At 45.6% G+C, this 11,614-nt stretch overlaps 1 protein-coding gene across 1 annotated transcript in view; it reads left to right on the top strand.

Moving 5' to 3' along the window:
* The first annotated feature begins 6 nt into the window (after positions 1 to 6).
* Positions 7 to 11,614, top strand: part of CCNJL (cyclin J like) — a 45,504-nt gene continuing 33,896 nt past the window's right edge. The window contains exons 1-2 of the mRNA XM_006906475.3: positions 7 to 65; positions 446 to 560. Of these exons, the coding sequence (XP_006906537.1) occupies positions 498 to 560 (63 nt within the window). The 5' untranslated portion in view covers positions 7 to 65; positions 446 to 497. The remainder of the gene's footprint in view (positions 66 to 445; positions 561 to 11,614) is intronic.

Below are 11,614 nucleotides of genomic sequence, written 5' to 3'. Positions count from 1 at the left end.
GGCCCGCTGGCTCGACCGCGGGAAGGGCCTGGTGCCCGCAGCCCCCCATGCCGGGAGAGGGATGCGTGAGTTTCGCCCCGGCTCGAGGGCAGGATGTGGGAGCAGGACAAAGGCTGGGCGGCGGGGGAGGAGTTGGGGACAGCGAGCCGGTGGCCCCTGCTGGAGCCCCAGCCCTGGGCGAGCCAGTGGAGTCGGCAACTTTCTCTGCAACTTTTGCAAAAGGGAAGATAAAAATTCTGCAAGTCGTTGCACAGCTCCAGGTCGCCCCAGGTCCCACGAACAGAGGGGAGGGGATACCGCAACCTTTCGGGGACGGGAGGCGACCGCCGCTCCGCTGAGGTGGGCAGAAGGGGGCTCCCGGCCGGGGGCGAGCGAAGATAGGAATGCCAGGGGTCGGAGCCCGGGGGACGCTCTGCGGCCGCTGAGGTAGCTCGTGTCCATGCAGGGTGCTCCCTGAAAGCCCGGTAGCCTCGGATCGCGGCGCTGCATACGCGACGATGGATGAGCCGTGGTGGGAAGGGCGCGTCGCCTCGGACGTCCACTGCACCCTGCGCGAGAAGGTCAGTCCCTCCCTGCTCTCGTCCACTCGCAGAACTGGGTATTTAAAGTCCCTTTCGTTCTCGACTGTTTGCTTAGGTCACCCCGCGGGGGAACTAGGAGCTCCCGGTGCCTTTCTTTCCTCCAGCTCTTATCCTTCTCCCGGGGAGTCTGGGGGAGAGGCGACATCAGAGTTTAAGTTGTTTTTTTTTTTCCTGATTAGGAGCCCAGAGCTCCCTGCCAGCTAAACCGAGACAGTCATTGTATTCTTTAAAGCGTTAGTTCCCATAGTATTCTCACTCGAGATTATTTGAAATGGTACATGAACAGACTTTAAAAAAATATTTTAAGTGCACTTTAAGAACATATCTAGCAAGTTCTGCATAGGATGATGCTGATTTTTCATTTATTGTCACAATGAGCAGTTTCTTTTAAAATAAAGATAAGCAAAAGTAATGAATTAATGTAAGAAAGTAGTAGATAAATGATAATATAAAGTATACATCCCAGTATCTCCGGGATGAGATTGAATAAAATTTAAAAAAAAATACTAATCTAAATGAGAAGCCATAAATCTAGGAGGATATGAGGAGAAAACAAACACTCCCCTGCCAGTTGCCTCGGGTGGCAGAAGGTGGAGAGGGGAGCAGCTGAAATGTGATCCCTGCACCCCATCACCTTGAAAGGCAAAATGCCCGTGGGCACTGAGAAGGTAGACGAGTCCAGGTGGGCTGGAGGCGTGCCTGTGTGTGTGTGTCTTGCCTCCTGTCCTGGAATGAGACTGGGACTGGTGGTTTGGGTAAGAGGTGTGAAATAGAGTGTGTTGGTTTCCTAGGGCTTCCATGACCAAGTACCACAAATGGGGGACTTAAAACAATAGCAGTGTGTTCTGTCACAGTTCTGGTGGCTGGAAGTCCAAAATTAAGGTTTTGGCCGGCGCCTTTTAATCCTCAGCATTTCTTGGCTGGTAGATGTATCACTGCAATGTCCGATTCTTTTGTCAGGTCGCATGGCATTCTATCCGTATGTCTGTCTGTGTCTCAGTTTTCTCTCCTTATAAGGATATTAGTCATTGGAATAGGGTCTACTTTAATCCATTATGGCCTCGTCTTAATTACTGTACATCTGTAAAGACCCTATTTCCAAATAAGGTTACATTTTGATGTTCCAGATAGACATGAATCTGGCAGAGGAGACACCATTCAACCCAGTACAGGGAGGGAGAGGTCTTCTTAGTGGAGTACCTGGGTCCCTACACAGACAAGTCCCACATCCAGTGCATTTGCACACTCTGTTGAATTCTTCTTAAAAATTCAGTGGCTATTCAGTTTTATCCTCATTCAGGAGTAGGTGTCTTCCAGTCAAAAAAAAATTTTTTTTTTCCTGTAACCTACTAATTCGTCTCTGTCTTTGCATTTCTTGTCCAGGCCGTAACTTTCCTTTGCTTCCCTTGGTCTTCTCCCTGGAGCAGAATGGCACATTCTGGGCGTCTGGAGAAGAAACCCAGATCTTGGTGGTTGTATTAAAAAGCAGGGGCAGTGGGGTGGCAGACCAGGCTGTATGGTCTTGGTCCATTTATGGAGGTGGCGGCTAAATGAATTAATGAGGACTGTCATGGACATTGGGCTTCCTTGTTCATCATGAGCTCTAGTGGTTGTCAGTTCTGCTCATGGCTTGGGGGGAATGATTTTGACCTACTTTGCCCCTGTCTACCAGGAAGGATTTCTGAGAACAATATAAACTTAACTAGCTCCAATTGTTTATATATAAGTGAGAGTGTTCTCATCTTTCCTCTAGCCACTCAAAAGGAGCAGGGCAGGCAGGTCTCCATTAATTGTGCTTCACCCATGCCACACTGCCAGATTAGTTCCCTACTCGGCTGCCTACCTTGAGGGAGGATGGATTTGTCCAGGTTTTACAGATTAGAAATAGAAAACTCACTCGGGTTGATGCTCAGGGTTACCCGCGACTTGAAGCTGGACTTACGGGGTAGATCCTGGGTTCCTTTGGTTATAATGTCTCACCTCCCCAGTATATAAACTCTTTTTCTCCTTTAGTCACTCTATTCAAAGAAGATGCTTCTGGAGAAAATTTGGCTTAGTGGAGAGTTTGCAGGGAAAAGTGAAGACTAGGGGAACCAAGTATCCACACTGTTCTCACCTTTCTTAAGAGGGCTGTCCCTTTATTTCTCCCAGAGTAATTTTTTATTAAATACCTATGCTAATAATACAGTTTTAACACTGTAGAACAACTTTACCATCTGGCACACGGTAGACACTGTCGAATGTTACCGGATGAATACAAAGCAGGTTACCATATATGCTGTTGAATTGTCATCATACAACCATGAGCAGTTGTCCTTACTTGACCAATGCAAGAAGCAAAGCTGGGATCACGGAGATAGTGGGAACCTCACTTTGTCAGATGTGACGTTGTAATATGACATCATACTACAGTGTGTAAAATGTGGCACTATGGAAATGAACCTCGGTATTAGATGCAGACTAGTAATGACAGTAAAACAGTGAGCTGCCCATTGAGCCACTCTAAATTTCTTTAAACCTAGCCCCCATCATCTATTCTTCCATGATAGCCAGAACTTAAATTGTGTCCCTTCTCGGCTTAGAGACCTTCAACGTCATCCTATTGCACTTATAATTAAACTCTTAGTCCTACCACCTCTTGTAATGTGTGACACAGTTGGGCCCCGGCCTGCTCTCCTGACTTGTCTCTTAGCCCTCCCTTCACTGACCTGCTTTCTCCTCCTTGAAGAAGTCAAGCTCATTTATGTCTCAGGGCCTTTGCACTGGCTGTTCTCTGTATTTGATCTCTACCTTTTTTCTATTACTGTTCCTCTGTGTCAGTCTATCAAATCATCTTGTTTTGTTTTCTTTACAGCATTTACCAGCATCTGGAATTATTTCTTCTTTATCTTTTTTCCCATACCAGAATATATGCTCCACAAGAATAGGCCCATGCATGTCTTGTTTAGCGCTAGGCCTCACTGCCTAGAACAGGATCTCCCTGATCTGTGTGGAATGATGAAAAGAATAACTCGTTTTTAATTTTCTCTTTTGTAAACTGGGAAAAATGTTTTATAGGCTATTAGGAGTAAGTGAGAGAGCCTTACAGCTGTGTGAGACATGGCAGGTACATGACAGGTGTCGTACCTTTCTACTTACAAGTGCTACATCCAGCCCCTTTCATGTAGTGTGTGGTCAGGGTAAGTCTTGGAGTTTGTTGACCACCCTCAGAGGGGTTCACAATTGTGACAGGTAATCCTTATAAGAAAGGCACCGTTATTCCATCAGACCCATTGGATGGCGATGGGGCTGTGGCTGAGAAAGCAGTTTGCCAGAGGCCACATCTGCCGAGGGTTGGGACCCAAGAGCTAAGACACTATCCACAGGATCTTTTAACTAGCCTGGGTAAGACATCTTAACTAGTGAACGAGAGATGGAACCCTCCTCCCTCCCAGGCCACCTTTATCCTGGGTTCAGCCTTAAATTGCTCCTTTAATCATGCTTTCTGGCCTTATTGCTTCAACTGGAGCAGACCTAGAACCCCACCCCTCCTTTGCCCAATTTCTGCTAGGGCTGGAGATGCCAGCCAGGAAAGGGGAGTCAGGTTTCTTACCCGTTATACCTATGCCCTTGACTTCTTCAGTGAATATGAGAAGAGGAACAGATCATCACCAGGCTGGTGGTGACCGTGAGGGTGTTGATAATGATTTTGTGGTAAGGTGTATACCCCCGTGAATATTCAGATTAAAACGGAGAGCCACTTCTTTTTTCCCCCCTGAAAGTTGCATCCACCAAAGTTTAAAATGAATAGGGTCTCGAGTCCAACAACAGATTGAGGGCCACCTTCCTTGTCCTTCCAGCCTCTCCCTTCCATGTGTCCCAGCCCCAATGTCATGCTTATTTGTCTCACTGTCCTTGTCACCCTGCGTAATAACCTGTCCAACCCACTTGGCTGTGAGCTCCTTGCAGGCATGGGGGGTGTCTGGTACCTCAGCATTCCCAGATACTTGGCATTCGGTGTCTTGTGTGGAGAGGAGCTGAGGAGTGTCCACCACCTCACCTGCTGCAGGCATGGCCATTGGGAGATCGCAGAAGGGAAGGAGCAGGCTCAGATGGACTCTTCCGGGGCGTGTCGAATGGATGTGCAGCAGCGCTTCCCAGGGGTCCTAGTCTGGTCTTAGACGAATGCCCAGTGCTGCCCCCTGGCCTGGCCAGGGCAGTCTTTGCCAACAGCCACAATGTTGGCCCTGGTGCCGGGTGCAGGACCAGGTGGGGGCTGCTCCCAGCTTCCTACAGATGTGCACCTTCTCCTCTTGGATAATTCAGGGGGAGGAGAGGGGTAGGGGGAGGGTTTAGAAATCTGTTCAAGAGCAGATTTACTGGCGAGGACCAAAGTCCAGCTTAAGAATATTAGGAAAAAATACTACAGGTCGAACCCAGGTAATAAAAATCCAGATCATCCCTCTCAGACATTTCCCAGGAGGTTCCATTTTTCTCCCCAATTTTATCTCCTGATGAGCACAAAATAGGTAGAAATTGGTCTGGTCTCCTTTTGGTTTATGTGCACTTGACACATATTTTCACTCTCTTATGAAGTGGAAATGGTTATGTTGGTAAGCAAAGAAAATGTTTAAGGACACTCTATGGTTTAAGGCTTCTTAAGTATGTGGAAGGCTTTCTGATTATGAAGATTTGGAGGATACTGGGGGAAATCCCATCCTCCCAAAGCCATGTGACAAACCCTACTTGGCATGACCTGTTAGCTTTATCTTCCAAAGCTCTGTGGGGCCTGCATGCCGCAGGCTCCTTCCTTCCTCATGGGTGTTTGCCTGCTCCCAGGATTGGAGTCACAGAAGACCTTAGCAGTCTTCTCGTCCTGCCCCAGATTTGAGATCTGCAGAGAAACCAGCCACCAAATGGATTTTTTCTATTTCCTGAAGCTTGCTTCCTGCACACTTAGAGAACCAGCTGTGTTTCTTGAACCAGTGGATGGGTAAAAGGCATTTTTACTGATTTGCGACTGAGCTTATACAAAGATCTGCCAAAATAACAGCAACAAACGCGATGTTTAGCAGTGATAATGTTGGCGGCTTCTGCTTACTGAGCACTTGCTATGTTTCAGGCAGGGTGCCACGCTCGCCCCTCGCTGTGTGTTATCTCACTTAGCTCCTCATGTCCGCCCAGTGCTGTGTTTGACCCCGTGTTATAGGTGGGAAACTGCAAGACTCAGAGAGTGTGAGTGCCTGACTTGAGATCAAACAGTCGATTGTATCAGAGCTCGAACATCAATTTATTTGAAAAAACATCCCATTTTAGCAAAGAATAGAAGCACAAGGCAGGGAACAATCGAGGCCCTGCCATCCGTGACATAGGCTCTGTATTTTAGTTTGTGTTAACAGTGGTTCTGTAAGAGCTGGTTCTCCCTAAACCACCTACCGACAGGGCTGCCTTAGGCTTGTGCTCAAGAGAGACCCTAGCAACTGGCCCTTGGGGTTCCTTCCTGGACGTAAGGATGCGGCTCTTGGTATAAGGAGGAGCTTCCTGCAGTCCAACCTGCGGAGATGACCTGGGCTGCCTCTGGAGGTGGATACAAACAGAGGATGGAAGTTGGGGGGCTGGAAGAGAAATGGGGTTTGAGAGACGGATGAGATGTCATTCAAGGTGGCATCCAGCTTGGAGACTCACCTGGGTTCTGTAGGAGGCTGGGGAAAAACTGAATCAGAACTTGGCCTTTCCTGAGTCCTTCCTGTCTTCGAGTACCGAAGTGCTCAGTGTGCCCGTGACACTCAGCTGAGACTTGGCCTCAGCGCACCTGATCTGTGGAAGAAGCATATTATCTTGTAGGCTTCCTTTCATCTACAAACTGGGACAGTGATCCCTGCCTCACCTGCCTTCCAGGTGTCCCAAGAGAAAGTGGGTGTGGGCATACTCTGTTGGCACCCTCTGGGGTCTCTGGGTTGTGGAGTGGGGTAGGGGCTTGGCAGGCACGCTAGTTGGCTGGGGAAGCCTGTGCCCTCTACGCGAGGGGAGGACATTAAAGGCTCTGAGCTGGCCCTGTGCCTCTGCCCTTAACTCGTTCTTTGTCTTCCTAAACCACACAGCCTCTTGGGTAAAGGGAGTGCAGCCAACGATTTTCTAGTGTGTCTGAGCACCTGGCAGAAGGAGGTGACAGTGTGGGTCTGCTCTTTTCTCTCTCTTCATTTTTTTTAAAGTTATTGAACGCACATACACACACAGTGTGTTTTCTTGCTTGTTTGTTTAGGAAACTGCAGAAGTAAATACAAGTAAACAGAAGAAAATAAAATTCTCCCCACAGTCCCACCACTTGGAGCAACCTCTGTTGGCATCTAGTATACGTTCTTCTGTTCTCTGGTGTGCGTGTCATCACGATACATTTTTATTCTGAAAATTTTGAAGTCAAATTGGAAAGTATCTTGCCCAAAAAACACTGTTTCGCAGTACACATCACACACACTCTCATGTCATCTCCATCCAATTCCTGATTATCGGATATTAGCAAAACATTAGAAACTATCAGTTGTGTTTGTTTAGAATAAACGTGGTTAAAAAATCAAGCTCTATAAAAGGGTGGATAAGTGAATAGGCTTCCTGGCAGCCTCGCTCCATTCCCCTGCGTCTCTTCCTGCAGGTCCCAATTTCTCGTCGCTCCTTTCCAGAGCCATCCTGTGCATAAACAAACACAAGTGTGTGTGTGTGTGTGTGTGTGTGTGTGTGCGCGCGCGCACGTGCGCTCTAACACAAGTTGCAGTATTATTTACACATTTAGTGGTACTATTCATGTTTTTTCATGTTTACATTTTAATAATTTAAATGTTTTCTATGAAACCACCAAATAGAAGTTCTATGACCAGAAGGGATTTTTTTTTTTCTTTTCTACTCATTTTAACAATAAACGTATATGTAGATAACTCAGTAAATTTGTATTGAATGAACGAATGGACTATTTCTTTTTAGTCCTTTTCTACCCAAATATATACATTTTATTTTACAAAAATGCCGTCGTAGTATATTATAGTTCTATAATTTAATTTTTCTTAACTTTATGTACTAAATAACTTTCTTTATCATTGACTGTTCTGTAATATCATGCATATAATGTTGGATTGTATGGATACACCATGATTTGATTACATCATCTCCTCGTTGAATATTTAGGTGTAGCGCTATTTTTTCATTTTTTTAAATTGAAGTACAATTTATATATAGTACAATGTACAGGGCAGAAGTGTGCATGCAGTTTAGAGTATACGGTGAATTTTCAGAAATGTCTACACTCATGTAACTACCACCGTAATCAAGATGCAGAACACTGCTGTCAATCTAGACACATTCCTGTGCCCCTTCTCAGTCACTCAGGCTATGCTGCTTCCAGCCGTAGGCAATCACTGAGCTGCTTTTTGTCTCTGTAGACTAGTCTTTTCTAGAGTTTCATATAAACGTCTACTAACAGGTAAAGGCTTTTTTAAAAATGTAACAACTATGCCATTATTACACCTAATAAAATTAACAATAATTCATTAATATCTTCAATTGCCCAGTCCATATTTGTTTTTTTCCCAGTTGTCTCAAAATTGGCTTTCATAGGTGGTTCGTTCAAATCATGATCCAGATAAGGTTCATGTATTACATTTAAAAAAATAATTAGGCTAAGTCTTTTATTCTCTAATGGTCTCCCTTCTTCCCATCCCCTTAAAAAATGTTTTTCATGTCATTGATTTTTTAATAAACCAGATAATTTATCCCAGTAAATGTCCCCTATCCTTGATTTGACTTACTGTTTCTTCATGGTACCATTTACCTTGAGTTCACATTAACAATTGGTTTATATACTTTCCTAGTCTTGTGGGATTTTGATCTGCTTGTTTTCTAGCTGTCAGCTCAAACGTCACTTCCTCAGGGGTGCCTTCCCTGAGTCCCAGTCTAGGTCAGCTCTGGGACCCTTGTGATATGTCCTCAGACCGCCCTGGATTGTCCCTTTACCACCCAGCACAGTTTGTAGTTACACATTTATTAATGCAAATGTTTGATTTGGAAGCACCTCCCTCCCTAGACAGCAGGCCCATGAGAGAAGTCAGGGTCTGTGTCTCCCCAGTTCTGAGCAGCTGCTGCAGACGAGACTCCCCCATCGGTGAGTGCACATCCCAGACGCTTTATCTTGGGGCTGTGCCTTACAGCCCACACATTGCCTTCCTGCACTTTACTGTTGAACTAGTCTTGTTCAGCCGTCAGGTAGCATGGCTGCCAATAACTCCATCTTTCAGGTAGAGAAATGGCCTCCGGAGGCTCAAGGTCTTGGCCAGCATTCCCCTATTAAGTGAGAGAGCTGAGGCCTTAAAACTTTGCAATCTGCTGTTCAGAGTCTGACTTCTGATAAGCAGGGGAATTGCAAGAGCCTTGAAGTCAGATATGGTGTAACGTGCACTTCCCCTTCAGCGAGGCTGACACTGCCCAGCTACTGAAGAGGTGAGAAGGGCCGTGGAGAGGGACGGGGGTGTTGAGCTGTTGGCTCTGAGTTAAAATCTCTTGTTGGTCTATCCTTTTGTGTTAACTTTCTGTTTTGAAAGGATTTCAAACTCACAGAAGAGTTGCCAGCACAGTACGCAGTTGTGAACATTTGAACACATTTGCCTTACCATTCTCTTTTTCTATTTTTATACATTTTTTTTCCTTGTACCAAGTTGCAGACATAGTACCCCATTATCCCTTCGTACTTCAGGGTTTATCTTGCATGGTTACTTTTAAGGTGGGCTATGAAGTGATTTCCAGCAAATTTTTGTCAGACCACTGTGGATATCGTCCCTGGTGTCAGGCAGCCTTTTTCGGGAGGAGGGGATCCAGCATTCTGGTCAAGAAGGAGGCAGCCTAGCGGGCACAGGTGGCCTTTGCTGGCCCTGAGTGGGGGAAAGGTAGAGTTCTGGCTTGTTTCTTTGGGCTGTCTCTGTGGCCGGTTGGCAGGCAGCCTCTTTATACAGCAGTTGTTTACCGAGCCTCATGTATGACCTGCAGTCCCATGGAGGTTCTGCCAGGAGAGGCCACGCACCCCACCCTGGGGGCTTCACCATGAGTAATGATTGTCCACATTAACGGGTGCTTACTTGACATCCATCCCCTTCCATTATCTTAAGCCCTCAGACAGTCCCTGATCCCCGCTAGTAGGTACCATAATCATCCCCATTTTACTGATGGGCCAGGCTAAAGTTTAAAGAATTGTATAACTTACTAACCTCACAGGGTGATCTGATTATAAATTCCCAACCAGCAGGTTATGGTGTATAACTTTTTAGTAAAAGGTTTATCTTTGCCTTAAGCAGGCCTTGTCCATCATTTCTGTGCACCTAGGTTAACATACCTCAAGAGAGCATGTAATCTTGTTAACTATCCTGTAATCTGGTCCCCGCCTTGCTCTCCCCCACCTCCATGTAATCTTCTTTACCTGCCACCCCCACCCACCCTTAATATCAGATGCGTAAAAGAAGCTGTGAAGTGTTATTCTCGGGAGCATTTGAGATCTTGCTCCCTGGCATGTGTTGTCAATTTCGCTCAAATAAACTTATAAAAATTCATAGTAAGTAAATAACTAACACACATAAGGCCATACAGCTAGTAGATGGAAGAGCCAGGATTTGAACCCAGGCTCTTAACCATTGTACCAACAGTGACTTCCAGTTGCCTAGGGAAGTATGAAAAGCTTCAAAGAGGTGTCCTGTGAGCTGGGTTCAAAGGATAAGCAGAAGCTTGCTAGGCAGAGAAAGGTGTGGAGGAAGTTCATCTACCAAGGTCAAGCATCAGTGACCTTTGAGGAGTGGTCTGGTGAGTGGAGAGGAGAGGGAGATGGACCAGGAACATTGGCTCTGGAGAAGTGGGTCTCTGTAGGTGTCTGCACTCATCCTGCGGGCACGTGAAGAGCTGTGAGGAGGGAGTGCTGGATCTCTGGAAAACGGCCTTGGACTTGGAGACTGGGTGTTGGCAGTGATCTGAACCAGGACAGGAAGTGGGGAGACTTGAGAGTTTTAGGAAATAGTATCAAAAGGACCAGTTAACAAAAGGAGTGAAATATTTCAAGTTTCTTACTAGATGGAACAAAGTAATTTTCCGTTGGTGAGCATGATTAGCCTTTTTTCACAATGAGCATTGTTCTTTGAAAGTTCCTTCTAGTTTCTATGTAATCTTTGAAGACTCCTAGTGCCGACTAAATTAAGGGAGTTGATGTTTATTGGGTACCTACAGTATGCCAGACACTGTTAAATATTTGATGCACATAATCTCATTTGATTATTCAAGTTGCTTAAAAAAAAAAAAAAAGTTAATGCCCTTATGAAAGCACTAGTAGTTTTTGAACATCAGTGCATATTTATTCTTATATTCAGATATATTTTTTAGCAGCCAGCCACATGCCAGGCACTGCTAGCCACTGGGGATATGTAGTGTCATGTGACACATAATGATGTTTTGGTCAACAACAGACCACATATACAATGGTAGTTCCATAAAATTATAATGGAGCTAAATTTCCTGTAAGAAATGGAAGGATATATTGTTTCAGTGGATTTTGTCTTTCTCTGATGGGAGCAGTAACTGTGGGGCTGGGCCGTAGATTCCTTGTCACTCACAGCACCTCAGTTTTGAGTGCACAGATGAAATCCCAGTCAGCCAGCCATTGGCCTGTTTCAGCACAGAGGAGCCTGTGCCCCTAATGCTGCGTATTCAGATGCTGCTACAGCCCTCCCAGAGCTAGCTTGACAGTCTTCAGAGTACATTGCTGAAAATTCTTCATTGAGGATCTAAGATCCTGGACAAAGACACAGGTCCGCAGCAGCTACCTTAACAAGTATTCAGTGCCACCACCACTTTAATAAAAGCTTGCCTTGTCCCTGTACTTTGGAAATATTTTCAGGTTGTAATGATCTACGTAAAGCATAGATCAGTTTTATTTCATCCATCAATTAAATGCCAAAGAGAGCCCTTTGGGTCAGACAGTCAGTGCAACCAAAAAGAAATTTCCAAAGTCAAGATATTGAGGCTTCAGTTCTACA

Source organism: Pteropus alecto, unplaced genomic scaffold, assembly GCF_000325575.1.
Source record: "Pteropus alecto unplaced genomic scaffold, ASM32557v1 scaffold40, whole genome shotgun sequence".
Taxonomy (NCBI): domain Eukaryota; kingdom Metazoa; phylum Chordata; class Mammalia; order Chiroptera; family Pteropodidae; genus Pteropus; species Pteropus alecto.
The sequence above is the reverse complement of the archived record's forward strand: the minus strand, read 5'-3'. Positions and strand labels throughout refer to the sequence as shown.